Raw genomic sequence first — 20,586 nt, forward strand, 5'->3', positions numbered from 1 at the left:
ATATATGGCCAAACAAACCAATATGAATGGATGTTTGGCTGACAGTCCAATATGTATGAGGGAAACTTACAGATGACAGTCGAGGGAGATAAGGATCTAACGTATCCGATTTCGGACTGTCGATCCTTTTCTTTCTCAGAGATAGGTTTCTGCTATAGGCATTTGGCAGCGGCTCTCTCTTAGAGAAAACAGGAGCGCTCGACAGAGACAGCGCTAGAGGCTATGAGAGAAACGGCCAAGATAGCTGCCAGCAGCTAGCCCATACACTGGAGCGCGATCTATTTAATAACTAAGGGAAACTTAAAGGGGTATTCCCATCTCCAAGATCCTATCCCAATATGTAATAGGTAGAATAATATTAGAAAATACCTAAAATTAGAAATGTAGTATAGTTCTTCTGATTCACTATGTCACTTACCTCATGTGCAGGGCATTGCAGCATCTTAGGTAGCCATGATTATGACCACGAGCAACTAACTGTCACTATATGCGTGGTTGTAACCATGGATACCTAAGGTCCTGCAATGCCCTGCACATGAGGTAAGAGACAGTGAATCAGGAGAACTATACTACATTTCTAATTGGAGGTATTTGATATTAATAATATTATTATTATTAATACACCTACTACTTATTAGGATAGGCTCTTGGAGATGGGTATAACCCTTTAAGACTTAGAGGGCAATGTAAAAAATGTAAGTTTTTTTAGATAATGATATAAAAAAATTGAAAAAAAAAAAAAAAACAACAAATATTAAAATGTAAAAAAACATAACAGCATGATTTAAACAACAGATACTTTTTCTGATGATACATTCCCATTCATCCTCCTTTTGATTTACTGCTGTTCTAGAAGGTATAGAACCTCAGTTGTTTAATTGTAAAAAAAAATGGATATTAACTGAAAGAACAGGCCGAAAGTATCAGTGTTTCTGCTCCAATAGCCCCTATGTTAACACTTCCGGTCCTCTGGCTGTGCAGGGACAGCAGCCACATTAGGCTAACACATTGCAGCAGAGGAGCTGGACGCTTCAGGCTTTTTTTTAACGCAGTTTGATAAAGCTCATTATTTCTAATTACATTTGTCAAATTTCTATCATTTTTTTCCCAACAAATATTTGAGATGAAAAAAAAATACAGCACCCAATGACCAAATCAACTGCAATTGTCATATCAATCTATGTGAATTGATATTTTTCTGGCCATTTGCTGGACATCAGTTCACATGACCGGTCACTTAAGGAAAAATAATTTTGCCCTGAGCTTTAATGTAGCCTAGTTTTTCCATATCGGCCTGGAAATCTCTGATTTCCTCTAACAGTCTTTATACGAATATAGTATATTCAGTTTATCATGATAAAATGAAACAGCTTCTGGTAAGCCATTATGTACGATGGTTTCTTGATGTCGGATTAAAGGAGCTTTCAACTTTTTTGGAATTTATTTCTAATTTGAAATTAATTTCAAATAAAGTTACATCCATGTGAAAATAAATAAAAATATGTAAGCGGTAGTTATAAAAATGTAAACATTAATTTAAAAAACAAAAAACAAAACAACCAAACACTAGAAGTATGTAAGTAAATATATAAATATATATATATATATATATATATATATATATATATATATATATATATATATATATATAAACACACACATACATATATACATTACACACACACACACACACACACACACACACACACACACATACATATATATATATACATACACAGTACAGACCAAATGTTTGGACACACCTCATTCAAAGAGTTTTCTTTATTTTCATGACGCTGAAAATTGTAGATTCACATTGATGGCAACAAAACTATGAATTAACATGTGTGGAATGAAATACTTAAAGTGTGAAACAACTGAAAATATGTCTTATATTTTAGGTTCTTCAAAGTAGCCACCTTTTGCTTTGATTACTGCTTTGCACACTCTTGGCATTCTCTTGATGAGCTTCAAGAGGTAGTCACCGGAAATGGTTTTCCAAGTTCCCAGAGATGCTTAGCACTTGTTGGCTCTTTTGCCTTCACTCTGCGGTCCAGCTCATCCCAAACCATCTCGATTGGGTTCAGGTCTGGTGACTGTGGAGGCCAGGTCATCTGGCATAGCACCCCATCACTCTCCTTCTTAGTCAAATAGCCCTTACACAGCCTGGAGGTGTGTTTGGGGTCATTGTCCTGTTAAAAAATAAAGGATGGTCCAACTAAATGCAAACCAGATGGAATAGCATGCCGCTGCAAGATGCTGTGGTAGCCATGCTGGTTCTCTATGCCTTCAATTTTAAATAAATCCCCAACAGTGTCACCAGCAAAGCACCCCCACACCATCACACCTCCTCCTCCATGCTTCACGGTGAGAACCAGGCATGTAGAGTCCATCTGTTAACCTTTTCTACAAAGACACGGTGGTTGGATCTAAAGATCTCAAATTTGGACTCATCAGACCAAAGCACAGATTTCCACTGGTCTAATGTCCATTCCTTGTGTTCTTTAGCCCAAACAAGTCTCTTCTGCTTGTTGCCTGTCCTTAGCAGTGGTTTCCTAGCGGCTATTTTACCATGAAGGCCTGCTGCACAAAGTCTCCTCTTAACAGTTGTTCTAGAGATGTGTCTGCTGCTGGAACTCTGTGTGGAATTGACCTGGTATCTAATCTGAGTTGCTGTTAACCTGCGATTTCTGAGGCTGGTGACTCGAATAAACTTATACTCCGCAGCAGAGGTGACTCTTGGTCTTCCTTTCCTAGGGCGTTCCTTATGTGAGCCAGTTTCTTTGTAGTGTTTGATAGTTTTTGCCACTGCACTTGGAGACACTTTTAAAGTTTTCCCAATTTTTCGGACTGACTGACCTTCATTTCTTAAAGTAATGATGGGCACTCGTTTTTTCTTTACTTAGAATTTGTATTATGGCAAGAAAAAAGCAGCTAACAGTCTATTCAGTAGGACTTTCAGCTGTGTATCCACCAGACTTTTGCACAACACAACTGATGGTCCCAACCCCATTTACAAGGCAAGAAATCCCACTTATTAAACCTGACAGGGCACACCTGTAAAGTGAAAACCATTTCCGGTGACTACCTCTTGAAGCTCATCAAGAGAATGCCAACAGTGTGCAAAGCAGTAATCAAAGCAGAAGGTGGCTACTTTGAAGAACCTAGAATATAAGACATATTTTCAGTTGTTTCACACTTTTTTGTTAAGTATTTCATTCCACATGTGTTAATTCATAGTTTTGATGACTTCAATGTGAATCTACAATTTTCAGAGTCGTGAAAACAAAGAAAACTCTTGAATGAGAAGGTGTGTCCAAACTTCAACGTTTGAAAACGATGAAACTATGCCTTTTTGGAAGAAATGGAGGAAAAAACAAAAATTGTTTTCTATGGAAATGTTTTAAAGGAATTATCTTGTCTTCGTTAAAGGACTTTTCCTTTCCATTTTTTATGTTGATGTTTTTTAAAAAAAATCGTGAACAATCTGTGTTTTTCTCACTTTCTGTCTTTTGCCAAAAAGAGCTGGGACGTAGAGGAGCGGTGCGCTCCAGAGCAAAAAAGAGGGGGTGGTAAACCCTTTAAGATAGACTGATCTAAACAGTAGGTCGTATTCAGATGGCACGTTCCGTTTCAGCTCACTTTATAGCCAGGGCTTATGAACATTTTCAGCCTTTTTGCCTGATGAAATGCAAATATAGTGTGGAAAGTGACTGAACTTTTTGATCTATAATATCCTCCTGGCTCGCAGGGTCTTGGCAGCGGCATTTCATCACGTACACACACTGTTAACAAGGGCACAGGGGAGCAGAATTACTCCGTTCATGTTTACATAGATAAAGGTCTCCCATCATCCGCGTCTGTTTTCTGCTTTAAACATGACAAATCACAGAAACCTAAACATGAAATAAAAAGCGAAAACAACAGACACTACATCACGAATAAAGCGGGAGGTTCATGGGCGCTCCTATAAATACAGGATCCGCAATGAAACCTTAGCACACAGGGTTTTGATTAAAAACTACACATACATGTCTATATATGAGGAAATATTGGATGATTATTTGGGCACCAGAACATCTGCTTGGAGTTTATACGTGATGTAAACATGTTAAAAATGTAAATTTCTATTTATATATAGCTAAATATCAGGCTAAACATTTACTACGCCGATTGTGGTCTTTGCATGTCAAACCCTAAAGCAACACATCCATATTTTCCTAATTGTGAGGCATTTGAAACCCCATGCCCAATCTGCCCAAGGCGGTCTATAAACCTCCCAGAAACATACAAAAATCAATAAACGGAAATATAGAAATAAATGTAAGTTATTGAACAGCTTGGCCAGAAAGAACAGTCTATTTAATCAATTTCAAGTTATATATTTTAGGGAAAGCCAAGTGGCAGCCGACATGGCTGCCCGTTGCATCCACCACAGAGGTTGAATGATAGTGACAGTTATAGTCTTATTGTTCCAATGTTTTTGCTAAACAAGATAGTGCTGTCATCAAAAGTTGTGGTGTAACTAGTGATGAGCGAGCACTACCTTGCTTGGGTGCTTAGTACTCGTAACTAGTGATGAGCGGGCACTACCATGGTCAGATGCTTGGTACTCGTAACTAGTGATGAGCGGGCACTATAATGCTCAGGTGCTTGGTACTCGTAACTAGTGATGTGCAGGCACTACCATGCTCAGGTGCTCATAACTAGTGATGAGGGAGCAATATCATGCTCGGATGCTTGGTGACGTAACTAGTGATGAGCAGGCACTACCATGTTCGAATGCTTGTAACTAGTGATGAGTGACCAATACTATACTCGGGTGCTCGGTACTTGTAACTAGTGATCAGCGAGTACTACCATGCTTGGGTGCTCGGTACTCGTAACTAGTGATGAGCATGCACTACCATGCCCAGGTGCTTGTAACTAGTGATGAGGGAAGAATACCATGGTCGGTTGCTCGGTACTCGTAACTAGTGATGAGCATGTGTGGCGCCCCTGACCTGGTCAGGCACCACTGAGTACTGCACCCATGCTGGGAGAGTGTTTCCAGGTAATTCCAAAGGCCAGAATGAAGTGTGTAAGCACAGACACATAGCAACCAGCTCTCCCACACCATTAGATGGGACCCTTGGGCAGTCCCTAGAGGGGTCTGGCCTTCAATTCTTATCAAGGGGTGTAGTGGAGGGGCTGGGAGCCAAGATGCAGAGGCTGTAAGGAAAGAGGTGGAGCAAGCCAGTCTGGTAGTGGAGCGCGGGAGTTGCTAAAGGAGACACGTGCGGCCACTAGTGAGACCCTGCAGGTGGAGTAGCCGTTAGCAGGGGAGAACGGTGACCAGTGAGTCAGTGAGAAAGACAGAGAGTCAGTCGAGTACAAGGACTGCTGGTGACTAGGCACGCACGGGGAACAGGTCCCTAGAGTAGACGTCCATTTATTGATCCGCTAAACCTGCCGGTGAGGGGACTAGAGGTACCTTACCAACCATATAGAGTCCGAGCCTGAGCAGCAATGCAGGGACCCACAAGGAGAGAGAGCTTGAAGCCATCTCACCTGGTCCACACTGCCGGCAAACGGGCCAAAAAGGGAGAAAAGGCAGTAGCGACTCCCTGGATAGACCCCACGGTACTTCAAGTCAGGGGTTATCCGAACAAAGAAGTGCTAGAAAGGCAAGTTAATGGTTACCCTCAGATCGGCCTGAAGGAGTTCCTGGTTTTCACCTGGTTTGTCTCAGCATCGCCAGGGTTACCTCACAATAACAACAACAGTGAGTAAAAACGAGTTGAAAGACTTTCCGGACTGAGTCTGAGTTATTCTGGGACCTGTTGTTCTACACACCCGAGCCCCTGGGGCCAGCCTCACTCACGGGTGGCCACACCATCCGACTGCAGACTCCATCAGCCCCAGACGCTCGTTAAATTGCAGTGGCGGTCACCCATATCCCTGACCGCAAACCGTGAGTGGCGTCACTACACATATACAAAACTGACAAACCTGTAACCATATTACCAAAGAAGACCCTGTGGCGTCCCTGAAGGTAGAATGATGTCCCTGGGGCGACTACTGTAGCTGGGCTTTACACATGCACTACCATGCTTGGGTGCTTGTAACTAGTGATGAGGGAACAATACCACGGTCGAGTGCTCGGTACTTATAACTAGTGATGAGCGGGCACTACCATGCTCGGTACTCGTAACTAGTGATGAACGGGCACTACAATGCTCGGTTGCCCGGGACTCGTAACTAGTAATTAATATGCACTACCATACTCTGGTGCTCGTAACTGGTGATGAGGGAGCAATACCATGCTTGTCACTTGTAACTAGTGATGAGCAGGCACTACCATGCTCCAGTGCTCGGTACTCATAACGAGTAGTTGGATGCTCAGATGGGCACGACTTGAGTATCAGAGAATTTTTCTGGAAGATTTCTCGTAAAAATGCTCAAATCTCCCCTTAAATTCTATTATACTCGGATATTCAAGTGGCGCCCATCCAAGCATCTAACTGCTCCTTACGAGTACCGAGCACCCGAGCATGGTAGTTCCCCCTCATCACTACGGTAGTTGTAATTCCTTTAGTACCTATAACGATGGCCATATTGATTGTAAGCCAACTTTCTTAGAAAAAAATGACACTAAAGACAATGTTATCTTCAATACAAGATATCACTCTTTGGAGTAGCGGCATACAGAAACCGGTGTCCTGGAACATGGAAAACCATTCTAAATTGTTAGTTGGAACTGATCTTTTTTAGCATACTACAACAAGAACTTTGGATCGAGTCCTTGGTCAGTCACGTCTTCAATGTCTATAGGACTTACGGAGAGCAAAAAGTACATTCTTACGGATCCTGAATGGGTCCGTAAGGCAACAGGACGCAAAGTAGACCATAGCTGTTTTGTAACTCTTCCTCCCTCAGAGTTTGTGACTATGGGGATCCAAGCATTGGGATCCTCCGCGATCTGCCATTTATTATCCGTCCATAGTAGATTATGTGATGGGGCCTTGATCCAGGGAACTAATTTGATTGCCGTTTGTGGAGTTGGAAAGGAATTTATGGGGCAATTAGCTTCTGACCCAAGGGGTTTTTTCCTTCCTCTGGATAAACAGGTTGAACTCAATGGACTTACGTCTACCTTCAACCATAAAACGATGACAGGTCAAAAGGCAATTGTCTGATAAAAGGGTATTTTGCAGTTTGTTCATGGGGCCTCCAGGAAGAATCTAGAAGCAAATTTCCCGGCAGTATCAACAAATGTTATATTAAAGTGGATCCATCACTAGATTTCACAATAGAAGCTACATACATTATTAATTAGATCCCTTGGACCTAAACACATTGGTGTACTTACTTTGAAAATCCCTTACACTATGACTGTATTATCTTAAATTTAAAGTTTTCCCATAAAATATTGAAATAAACACTAAAATGGATATGAAGCTCCAAATTAGCTCAAATCTGGTGACAGATCCCCTTTAAAACATCTCATAGTTCTCAATTAAATCAGGGAGCTGGCTGTGTAATTTCACGCGTATTGGAGCCTTCAAAGTGAAAAATCGGAAAATGTTCTGTTGTAAACCAGGTGTTCAGATGGCATAATATAAGCCCCATCTATACTTATTATCTTTATAGAACATTAGTCATAAAACTTTGCATAAAATAGCAAAAATAAACAAAATAGGACAAATTCATACAGCACTTCGCAGACTGCCCACGGCTAAACGAGTTATGTGACACTCCTAATCCTCCATACTATATCATTAAATAGACTAAAGGACTACAAGATCTGCAAAATTGCCATGTGCTCATTACATCACAGATCTAGGATCTGAATCTTATTGACCCTTAGGCTCTTTCATCAAATAGACACAACAAATATTTGGAAAGACTTCAAGGTGCAATGATGTCTGCAAGCCTCCAGAGATATTTTTAATACCTGCTAAGAAAACAGATAGGTTACTAAAAGGTTTCAGTGACGAATCTCGGAGACTCCGGACCACTTTGTCTGCCTCGAGGTATTTCACAATTTTTCACACGTCATTCCTACCATAAATACAACTGTCTTCAACTCGACTGGACTCCTTAATGTATGACATTTGTAACAAGGCTTGTTCACTTTTGACAATATCTCTTTGTTAGATGAGAAGCAGCCGGGACCCCTAGTGATTAAAGAGGACCAACCACCAGGATTTTCCTATATAAACTAAAGCCAGTGCTATACTGGTGCTATCATGCTGATTCTATACATACCTTTAGTTGTGAGATCGGATGTGTAGTTTCTGAAATACAGGCAAGTAAAGTTTGTGAAATTCACTGATATTTGATGAGAGGTGCAACGGAATATCTAATAGAGGGGTCGGGTTTTGCTAGTTATTTCCGCCGCTGTCTGTCCTTCCTCCCCCTGTCTCTTATTACAGGGGGAGGAGAAAGGGAGGAAGGACAGGCAGGCAGAAAAGGGCGGGAATAATTAGTAAAACCCAACCCACCTATTAAATATTCTGTAGCTGATGTCAATAAAATAACGGCATTTCACAAACTTTATATTTCAGAAAGTATACATCCGATCTCACAACTAAAGGCATGTACAGAATCAGCATGATAGCGCCAGTATAGCACTGGCTTTAGTTTATATAGGAAAATCCTGGTGGTTGGTCCTCTTTAATAATTTTTTTTCATCCTCGGAGGTCTATGTAGCTTGTTATTCCCGCCCCTGTCTGCCTGCCTATCCTTCTTCCCCTGTCTCTGTTATTACAGGGGGAGAATGCAGGGAGGAAGGACAGGCAAACAGACAGGGGTGAGAATAACTAGCAAAACCCGATCCACCTATTAGATATTCTGCAGCACCTATCAACTAACAGTGTGTTTCACATACTTTACTTGCCTGTATTTCAGAAACTATACATCCAATCTCACAACTAAAGGTATGCATAGAATCCGCATGATAGCGCCAGTATAGCACTGGCGTTAGTTTATATAGGAAAATCCTGGTGGTTAGTCCTCTAACTATAAAGCAGAAGCGAACAGTAAGTGCTACAATTTCCTACAGCACTCCCGCAGGAGAAATGAAGCATTACACCTCTGTGTACAACTTTTATTACACTGACAATTCAAGTCTGTTATCTCTTATCATGCAGCCGCAAGCTGCACTTGTAAAACATAAAAATTGCAGAATAGGAAATCCTATAGCAAAAACCTGACAGTAGAAAGATGTGTAGCTGCCAACATCAACAAAGAGCTTTACAGAAATTCATTATTTCTAACCTGCCTTAAAAAATATGAGAAGGGAACAAGATCCGCACACAGACCTTCCCATGGAAGAATATTTAGTACAAGAAACTCTTAGAAATAATATATTGAGAAGTGCCAGCTTTATATAGACGTGATGAAACTAGTGATAAATGTCAGCAGCCGGGATTAGTCAGTGGTGCAATATGGCAACATGAGGGTACGTGGTCAAGGAATGAGTTTTCTGGCACTTTTTTAATAGATACTAACAAAAGGTTTAAGTAAAATTTCCAGTATTTTGATGCTTTAACACAGCTTTTATGATTTTAATTGATATACGTTTACATGGCCTTGCGATGGGCTATTTTAAGCACTATGGAAAAAGCTCCAATAAACTAAAGCATGGCCTTAAAGAGGAACTGTCACTTTCTCCAAAAATTGCATTAACTACATTCTAAAAATCCTTGGGTTTCCCCAATTCTGACACAGTTTTCCATTTTGCGCTGTGTTGTTCCATTGCAGAGAAATTCAGTTTTGTTTGCTCTGTAGCGTATCATGTGAAATGTCCGCTTTGCGGTCCAACTGAGTATTTCCTTAGAGTCCTCTCAGGGGGGGGACGGACATTTTCACTCCTACATCCCAGACGCTGCCAATCACAGATTAAAGCACACCAATCACCAGGATTTTCACTATCATGCTGATTCTATACATACCTTTAGTTGTGAGATCGGATGTATAGGTTTTGAGACACAAGCAAGTAAAGTTTGTAAAATGAGCAGCTTTTTGAATGGCAGCAGCTGCCGATCAGCTGATAGCTGTGGTGGGTTTTGATAGTGATTCCTGCCCCCCTGCCTGTTCGTCCTCCCCTATCTGTTATTTATGCTTATTCTATTATAGAATCATTTTACCAAGTGGCTAGAAGGACCCGTGCTGATGTCATACCCATGTGACCAGAAGGAGCGGAGCCTCAGCCAACATAGCTGATGACAGGAAGCAGCATTATTTTTCTGTTAGCTGAGGCCCCGCCCCTTGTGGTCACATGGGTATGACATCAGCATAGGTTGTTCTAGCCACTTAGTAAAACGATTCCATAAGAGAATTAGCATAAATAACAGATAGGGGAGGACGAACAGGCAGGGGGTGAGAATCACTATCAAAACCCACCCCCAGCTATCAGCTGATCGGCAGCTGCTGCCATTCAAAAAGCTGCTCCTTTTACAGACTTTACTTGCTTGTGTTTCAAAACCTATACATCCTAGCTGACAACTAAAGGTATGTATAGAATTAGCATGATAGTGCCAGCCCAGTATAGCACTGGTTTTAGCTTAAATAGGGAAATCATGGTGATTGGGGCGCTTTAACATCTCACCTAGCAGTCTGTCAGTATGAGAGGCCACCGAGCTGTGACTGGCAGGATCTGGGAGGGAGGGGCGAAAGAAAACGCTCTAAAGAAGAAATGCCCGGTTGAACTGCAAAGCAGAGATTTCACACAGTGCGCTCCAGAAAAAAAGTATGTGAACATCTCTGGAGCGACGCAACGAAAAATGGAAAACAGTGTTGGAATCAGGAGAGATCATAGATTTTTTTTTTTTTCAGCAAGTGACATAATATATAAATACTAAACTGAACTTCTGTAATATATCCTGAACATGGAGAAACTATTCTTACACTACATTCATGCAACCATATAAATGACGCCTTTGGGAACCCTACCTTTTATGTTCACTTCCCCATCTCAGTTGTCCTAATCCTCCAATCTACACCTTCAGTGCTACATGACTAAGAAGGATTTTGAAAAATCCTTAATATGTGTACCCATTCTTCCACAGCAGTATTTTCCTATCCTCCATGGTCCAGCATTCATGCCCTCGCCCCCTACAAACCCAGTCTTTTCCCTTCTCCCTAGTGGTTACAGCAGTTTTCCTGTCTCCCCAGTGGTCACAGCTGGGTTCCTTCCTCTTCTCAGTGGTGGGAACAGCAGCATTTCTTTCTCTTCTCATTCGTGACCATTGCTGTACCCACATAACAGATCAGCATATTATTATACCATTTATCATGCTATACACGAACAGTCTATCATCACACATAATTTCTGATTCCTGCATCCAATCTAGTGCAGAACCACCATTAACAAGTTTGTAACGTGTTTGAAATGATCTCCATGGACCCAACTTCAAAAATCTCCTTAAAGGGCACCTGTCACCAGATTTGGCGACTATAAGCTGCGGCCACCACCAGTAAGCTCTTATATATCAGTATTCTAGAATACTGTTTATAAGAGCCAAGGCCGCTGTGTAGAACGTAAAAAACACTTATTATACTCACCTAGGAGGTGGTCCAGTCCGATGGGTGTCGCTGCTCTCCAGTCCGGCGCCTCCTCTCTGCAGCGATCACTGTCCACCTTCTATTCAGCCCAGTATGGATGACGTCCTACATCAGCCTCCCAGGTCGGTATTGCGGTCCTGGCAGGCACACTTTGATCTCCCCTGCTGAGGGCAAATCAAAGTACTGTAATGCGCAGGTGCGAGGAAAGGTTAAAAACCGCCTGCGCATGTGCACTACAATACTTTTTTCTGCCCTCAGCAGGGGAGATCAAAGTGCGCCTTCACAGGAGCACAATGCCAGCCTATGTTGATGACGTTGGACGCGTCATCCATACTGGGCTGGATAGAAAGAGGCCGGAGATCGCCACATAGAGGATGTCTAGACCGGACAGCAGCGACACCCATAGGGCCGGACCGCCCCCTGAGTATTAGAAAAGTGTTTTTTACGTTCTACACAGCGGCCTGGGCTCTTATATACAGTATTCTAGAATGTTGTATATATGAGTTCACTGGTGGTGGCCCCAGCTTATAGGGGACAAATCTGGTGACAGGTTCCCTTTAACAAGTTTGTTACAGCTTTGTAACATCTTTGAAATGATCTCCATGGACCCAACTTCAAAAACCTCCTAAGATCAGCTAGGTTATGACTTGAAACACATGGCTCGTTCAGAAGAAATGTCATATTGCATCTTAGCGGTTCAAACAAATGGCCAATTCTCTAATGAAAATGGACAGGACAGGTCCACCAGAGCTAGAGAAATCCACTCTTTGTTGGAGGGAGGTCTCCTCTGGTTATTAGAAGGGGTGCCAAAAAGTTATGGAACTGTTTTTTCTTGTGTGACAACCCTTTTAAAGGGAACCTGTCACCAGTTTTTCGGCCTTTAAGCTGCGGCCACCACCACCGTGCTCTTATATACAGCATGTTAGAATACTGTATATAAGAGCCCAGGCCGCTGTGTAGAACATAAAAAACACTTCATAATACTCACCTAAACGGTCGCACTGCAGTGGATTTGGGTCAGATGGGCGTCTTCATTGTCTGGTGCTGGCGCCACCTATTTCCACCATCTTTGTCGTCCTTATTATGTCACCGGGGTGCAAGACGCGTCCTAAGTCACACACACGCGCCGGCATTGAGGTCCTGCGCAGGCCCATATGGCCCAAATCCACTTTAGAGCGCTTTTTTACGTTCTACACAGCGGCCTGGGCTCTTATATACAGCATGTTAGAATACTGTATAAAACTTAGTAAGGCAGCAAAAGAGGAGCCTTTTTCGATTTTGCTTGATAGCAGCCCGAGCAGTCATTCCTAGGCACTGGAGAGCCACAGAGGCCCCCACGACTGGGGAGTGGCAGATGGAGCTGTCGCATATTTGTCACATGGAGGAACTTTCAGCAATGGTGATGGGTAGTACTGAGAAATTTATTAAGGTCTGGCAACCCTGGGTGTTGTTCAAGGAGTCCTCGGACTTCCAAGCCTTGTTTTGGTAACCGCGCATACCCACAGACCCCCCTTACCTTCCCCTCAAATCCTTTGTCTAATCCTTCTTGGTCTCTTATTTTCCTCTGTCCGCCTCCGCCCCTCTTTTATTCTGTTTTTAATGCTTTTGGAATACTTCTTTTTCTTTGTGGTTCGGAGTCTAGTTAGCCATATCTTAAAGGGAACCGGTCATCAGAAATTTTGCTTTAAACCTAAAAGTTTCCCCATCTGCAGCTCCTGGGCTGCATTTTAGCAAGGTTCCTGTTGTTTTTTTGCCCCCTTTTAGACCAAATATAATACTTTATAAAGTTGTACCTTTAGGGATGCAAATATTCTAAATCGTCCATGGGGGCGGGCTGTTTGGTGTCCGTTACTGTCCCTCCTGCCGATTTATGCCGTCCCCCAATGAGATTATGGGCGGCGCTGATTGTCATCGCAAGTGCCCGCCCATAATCTAGTGCCCGCGCTTTCCCCTCTGCCTCCAGTGTTCTGCGCAAGCGCTGGTCGTAACCGGTGGTGTCCTGCTCCGCTCCTCCCATCTATTTCCTGCTCCAGGGAAAGATGGGAATGACGGGACGTGCGGTCATCTGGCCAGTGCTTGCGCAGAACGTTGGAGGCAGAGGGGAAAGCGCGGGCACTAGATTATGGACGGGCACTTGCGATGACAATCAGCGCCGCCCATAATCTCGTGCCTGCGCAAACATCACCAGCGGTCACACTGTGCATGCAGTGCACAGACCTGCTACAGTGGCACTGCGCATGCGCTGGACCTCGGGCGCACTGGGCGGCGTCCTGAAGTATGAAATGGAGAGTTGGGGGACGGCGTAAATTGGCAGGAGGGACAGTAACGGACACCAGACAGCTCGCCCCCATGGATAATTTAGAAGATTTGCATCCCAAAAGGTACAACTTTATAAAGTATTATATTTGGTCTAAAAGGGGGCAAAAAAACAACAGGAACCTTGCTAGAATGCAGCCCAGGAGCTGCAGAGGGGGAAACATTTAGGTTTAAAGCAAAATTTCTGCTGACAGGTTCCCTTTAAGGTGATTCAGGTTAGGTTGGAAACTATTACACCGACCTGGAGGCTTCTAATAAGTATTATGTGGTTTTGTGATATGATATTGAGATAAACCGTTGCGACTGTCATTCGGTTATCGGGTCGATAATATGAGGAGGATGTGGCTAATGTAATAATCAGTATTTTATTCATACTCTTTGTTGCTTTCTTTATGTAATTGTATTTTGATGAAAAAATTTCAATAAAAACAGATTTATCAAGAATGCTGTATAAAAAGCCCACTGGTGATGGCTGCAGCTTATAGGCCCCATATCTGGTGACAGGTTCCCTTTGAACGTACCACAAATAATTATATTAATTACTAAATTATACAAATAATTCAGAACTTTGAGGAAATGGACAACAGATACAATAAACAGTGCTGGTACTTACAATGTAGCCGCACAGAGGGGAGAAGGCGTGCGTCCCGCAGACATACAGGTGGGTTTCATTAAACCTCTGCAAAAGCCTTATATGGTTGAAACACTCGGTCTGCCGGCAAAAGAAAAAAGGAAACGATTATGTGCTAGCACAAGAGCACTAAATTCTGCTGGTGAGGAGACAAACTAATCTTACATTAAACAGTATCTGCTTCATAAACTGAATTTGGCAGAACAAGAGCTTCTTTAGGATATACTATAAATGCAGAGAGATTTCACAGAGATAACTTGACCAGACAATGCTTGTTACAACGATATTCAGCTGTAACCTAAACAATAGACTTCATTATTCTAGGAATGATTAATAACGAGCTCCGACCTGGTGCCAGTTTCCATAACATTTTTTTTTTTGGAAATACAAAAATAGCGACTCTGTAATAAAACGCTATAATTGGAATAACTGTCAGTGATTATGTAACACGACGCGGGGAGCTGCGCAACCTGTCAGCAAAAAACACCGGACTATATATGGCAGCCTGTATTCTGCATCTGTCCAAAACGAGATACGCATAAAAATGAGGGAACATGCTCGATATACTCCCCGAACTGCACAAACCCAAGAATACATTACGGCTAGTGAGGGGCGAACCCGAACGGTAAATAAAAAAACCCCATATACGCATAAAAATGAGGGAACATGCTTAATATACTCCCCGAACTGTACAAACCCAAGAATACATTACGGCTAGTGAGGGGCGAACCCGAACGGTAAATAAAAAAACCCATAAAAGTCCAAATCGCCCCCCTTTTGCCCCCGTGAAAATAAAAGAATAAAAAAAATACACATATTTGGTATCGCTGTGCTCAGAAATTCCTGTTCTACTAAAATATAAAATAAATTAATCTCATCGGTAAACAACATAATGGAAAAAAAAAATAAAAAATGCAAAAATACGTTTTTTGGGCCTCCGCAACATTGCAATAAAGTACAATAAGAGGCGATCAAAACATTATATCTACACCAAAATGGTATAATTAATAACATCAGCTCAGGGCGCAAAAAATAAGACCTTACATGGCCCCAGATCCCGAAAAATGAGAATGTTATGTGTCTCAGAAAGTGGTAACAAACGCGCCAATTTTTTTGGGACAAATTTCAAATTTTTTTTTCATCAATTAAATAAAAAACAGCTATACTCGTACATGTTTGGTATCTACAAACTCGCACTGATCTGGGGATTCGTACTGCCAGGTCAGTTTTACCATATAGTGAACATGGTAAATAAAAAACCCAAAAAACAAATGTGGAATTGCATTTTTTTTTTACATTATCCGAGCACTTGGAAGTGTCTTCCCATATTGCAGTAAACTATATGGTAGAATTAATGGTTTCATTCAAAAGTACAACTCATCCCCCAAACACGATCCCTCATACGGCTAAATTGAGAGGGGGAAAAAAAAGTTATGGCTCTTGGAAGAAGGTGAAGGAAAAACAAAAATGGAAAATCGCCAGGGGGTGAAGGGGTTGTCCTTTTTACCTGATTGTTTCGGCCTTTGTCCTGGCACGCCTTGGTCTCATTCACATTAACTTCCCAGTGGATCTAGAATAAACAGAGAAATAATAAATTAGTATTGTGGCTTATACAGTATTAGTGAAGATATTATTATCTTGGTTAATGAAGGGATGGAAAATGCAGCTGCTATTTATGACCATCAATAAAAGCAATATGTTTCCTGGGTGCAGAAATACATTGTCAAGATGCCCAATATCACTCAACTCATTGCTTAAAGGGAATCTGTCACCAGGTTTTTGCCACCTAATCTGAGAGCAGCATAACGTAGGGGCAAAGATCCTGATTCCAGCAATGTGTCCCTTACTGGGCTCCTTAGTGTAGTTTTGATAAAATCAGGAGTAGATTATCCTTAGCGGACTACTTGGTGTGCTGCAGGTAGTCCAGCATATTTATAGCTCTGTATAACTGCTAGATCTGCAGCAGAAAAAACATTGATTTTATCAAAATGAGAGCAAACAGCTCAGTAAGTCACACATCGCTGGAATCAGGGTCTCTGCCCCTACATTATGCTGCTCTCAGAAGGGGGAGGAAAAACATGGTGACAAATTCCCTTTAAACTTAGTACCATCTGTATTTGAGGGTTATGCTATCAGCAGCAGATGTCTCCAGATCAGGAGCCAGTGTAGTAATAGTCAACCACAACATCACGATTATTAATATTAACTATTTATACTTTAGATGATATGGCTTTCAGCTTTAGGACACTTTACAGTATATATGTAAGAAGGCAGATGGTGACATTGTTACTGTGCTTTAGAGCTTCTTTCCATGCAGTAATGTGTCTGCCGCTGTCGGAGTAATGCATACGCATCGGTTTTATGGCTCCCAAAAAGAGATTTTGGCAGGAGGTCTATTGCCATTCTGGAACTCAGCAGTATTGGAGCTAATGGGGAGCAGATGATTAAAGGGGTCATATAGATATTCATGAAATGGCTCCCAAAGGCTGGGACCAGAACCCCTCATGTGTGTTGTAGAATAGAACCGTCTGTGCACCCTCTTCACCCACTGGGGTTTGCAGTCAGAGATCGCCCACCCAACACTATTTATTTTACCCAGAGAGTCCACAATCAGCCGGAATATTGACTGTAAATGAAGCAATTAAAGGGTTTCTACCATACCAAATTATTAGGTTATCCCTTATAGATAAGATAGAGGATAGCTTTTAGATTAGTGGGATCCAGCCACCAGTATCCCCAGCGCTGCACTTGGCTATCTATGGAACTTCCATTGAGAATGAATGAAGTGGAGGTGATGTGTGTGTTCGGGGTGGGGGTGGGGGCTCTGAAGATCGAGTTGTAAGGATCGATGAAGATCCCAATGGTCAGACCCCTAGTGATCAAATTCAACCCTATCCAATAGATCAGTTGCTTATCCAGTGCCATAACAATCCACAGGCATCATCACTGTGGGGCTCACAATCTGAATTCCTATCAGTATGTCTTTGGCGTTTAGGAGGAACCCAGAGAACAATAGGGGCAACATACAGACTCCTCCAGATGTTGTCCTTAGTGGGATTTTAACTCAGGACCCCAACAACTGAGTTACCACTGAGCCACCATGCTGCCTTGAATACAGTTTGTATCCTATCATAATCCTAATTTGTACATTATAGAACATTTCACCACCAAACTTATTCTTTCCGATTCTATTGAGAAGCAGACAGATTAGTTCCATTGAATGGTGTTAATCCTCATGCGGATCCAGAGCACACCTAAGTGTACCGTTACAGTAAGCAACGCAACCATTGATCCCACCAGCGATCTGACCTGGCAGGGATCATTGGTGCGTCGCTACATGGTCGCTGGTGAGCTGTCAATCAGGCAGATCTCCACAGCGATCAGCCACCAGCGACCTGTGTAACGACGCTGTGGTACACATCGGGTTACTAAGCAAAGCGCTTTGCTTGGATACCCGATATGTACCTTGGTTACCAGCGTCCACAGCTGCCAGAAGCTGGCTCCCTGCACACGTAACTATGGTGCACATTGGGTTACTAAGCAAAGCGCCTTGCTTGGATACCCGATATGTACCTTAGTTACCAGCTTACCGCCGGCTGACAGAAGCCGGCTCCCTCCTCCCTGTACATTCAGATCGTTGGCTCCCGCTGTCAAACACAGCGATGTGTGCTTCACAGCGGGAGAGCAACGACCAAAAAATAGTCCAGGACATTCAGCAATGACCGTCGACCTCACAGCAGGGGCCAGGTCGTTGCTGGATGTCACACACAGCAATATTGCTAGCAACATCGCTGTTGCGTCACAAAAAACGTGATTCAGCAGCGATGTCGCTAGCGATGTCGCTTAGTGAGACATGGCCTTTAGGGTATGTCCGCATACTGCAGTTTTATTGTGATCAGAGATGAGCGGTTCTGTCGAGGTTCAGTTCGCCAACAGCAAATGAGCCTAGCTCCACAGGCTCGAGCTGGACCCAAACCCTGTAATACAGAGGTCTCAAACACGCGGCCCGTGGGCCGCATGCGGCCCCTCAGGCTGCTTTGTGCGGCCCCCAGGCCCGTGCCCCTGTTGACTATCGCGGCCGGTGCAGGGGCCGCCCGCAGCCACTGTCTGCGCTTTATGTCAGATGATTGTTTTGCCGTCGCTGCGCGCTCAGAGTCCATTGCTCTGGGCACAACTATTCATCCAATGGAAACTGCCTGACCTCAGCTGCTTAGGCTACTTGCACACATCCGGTTTGAGCCGTGCGGCTCAATCCGGCTGTGAAACCTATGCAACGGATGCGGTGAAAACACTGCATCCTTTGCATAAGTTTTTACATGCGGCCGGTCCGTTTTTTTCCGGTTGCGGCACGCTACTGAGCATGCGCAGTGGAAGAAACCGCATGCGGCGGCCGGATGCGGCTTTTTCCGCATCGCGCCGCATCCGGCGTCCATAGGCATGCATTGAAAAATGCGTCGCAGCGGCCAGATGCGGCGTAATGCGGTTTTTTTTGCCGGAGCAAAAAACGTTGCAGGCAACGTTCCATCCGGCCGCGGCATCGGCTAAATCTGCCGCATGCGGCAAAAACCGGACCGAACGCAAGCCCATGCTGCACAATACGGCACTAATGTAAGTCTATGCAAAAAAACCCACAACCGGCGGCAAAAAAAACGGTTGCGGTTTTTCTGCAGAGCGCCGTATTGTGCCGCAGAGCAAAAACCGGATGTGTTAAAGTAGCCTTACCTCTGACTGGTGGACGGCTACAGCTGCATTGGAAACGTTGTGCACAGAGAGCTTGACTCTGCGCGCGCAGCGCAGGCAAAACAATCATTTGACATAAATCGCTGACAGTGGCTACTGCCCTTGCACCGGCCGCGATAATCAACAGGGGCACGGGCCTGCAGACAACAAGAGGCAGCCGAGGGAATGGAGCACAGGTGAGAAGAATGGTGTTTTGTTTGTTTTTTGTTTTTTTGGGGTTTTTTTGTGTGTGTATGTGAAGGACAACTAAAGGGGGCTTTACACGCTACGACATCGCTAATGCGAACTCGTTGGGGTCACGGAATTGGTGACACACATCCGGCCGCATTAGCGATGTCGTTGCGTGTGACACCGATGAGCAATTTTGCATCGTTGCAAATCGGGGGTCCATTCTCAAATATCGTTACTGCAGCAGTAACGAGGTTGTTCCTCGTTCCTGCGGCAGCACACATCGCTCCGTGTGACGCCGCAGGAACGAGGAAGCTCTCATTACCTGCCTCCCGGCCACTATGCGGAAGGAAGGAGGTAGGCGGGATGTTACGTCCCGCTCATCTCCGCCCCTCCGCTGATATTGGGCGGCCGCTCAGTGACGTCGCTGTGATGCCGCACGGACCGCCCCCTTAGAAAGGAGGCGGTTCGCCGGTCACAGCGACGTCGCCGGGCAGGTAAGTAGTGTGACGGGTCTGGGCGATGTTGTGCGGCACGGGCAGCGATTTGCCCGTGTCGCGCAACAGATGGGGGGGGGGGTACCCACACTAGCGATATCGGGACCGATATCGCAGTGTGTAAAGTAGCCTTTAGCTGCAAAGCAACAGTGCTAACCACTGAGCCACCGTGCCGCTCTGAATACAGTTTATATCCTATTCACCATCGGATTTCATCAACCTCATTTCTACATTATGGAAAATTTTCACCAAATATTTTCTTGTCGATTATATTGAGAAGCAGACAGATTAGTTCCATTAAATGGGGCTAATCCTCATGCGGATCCACAGCACATCTAACTGCTATCCTGTGGCATAAATGCAAGTGTCAGCCTTGGATTTCTGCTGATCCGTATATAAATAATTTTGGCTTCCCATTCAAGTAATCAGATCTGACCTGCAATACAAATTGCAACTCTGGAAAGAGAATGGCGGAAAATGACTTTTAATCCCCTTAACGAGTCCTTCCCAGCTGGAATTGTCTGATACTGATCGTATCTACAAAGTAATGACCAAACTACAACATCATAACAAATTTCTTCACTGTACCCTTGCTTCTTAGCTGGCACTCAACTGAATAAGGATAGGGCCTAGGACTGCAAGGGAAGCGGCACGGGTTAATAAAAATGCGCAAAGAATCAAGGG

General features: G+C 43.6%; 1 protein-coding gene across 1 annotated transcript in view; it reads right to left on the minus strand.

Moving 5' to 3' along the window:
• SEMA4G (semaphorin 4G) overlaps positions 1-20,586 on the minus strand; it is a 351,753-nt gene that overhangs the window by 99,960 nt on the left and 231,207 nt on the right. The window contains exons 4-5 of the mRNA XM_075348593.1: positions 16,005-16,067; positions 14,480-14,578 (exon numbers count right to left, since the gene is read on the minus strand). Coding sequence (XP_075204708.1) covers positions 14,480-14,578; positions 16,005-16,067 — 162 coding nt within the window. The remainder of the gene's footprint in view (positions 1-14,479; positions 14,579-16,004; positions 16,068-20,586) is intronic.

Source organism: Anomaloglossus baeobatrachus, chromosome 5, assembly GCF_048569485.1.
Source record: "Anomaloglossus baeobatrachus isolate aAnoBae1 chromosome 5, aAnoBae1.hap1, whole genome shotgun sequence".
In the NCBI taxonomy this organism is placed as follows: domain Eukaryota; kingdom Metazoa; phylum Chordata; class Amphibia; order Anura; family Aromobatidae; genus Anomaloglossus; species Anomaloglossus baeobatrachus.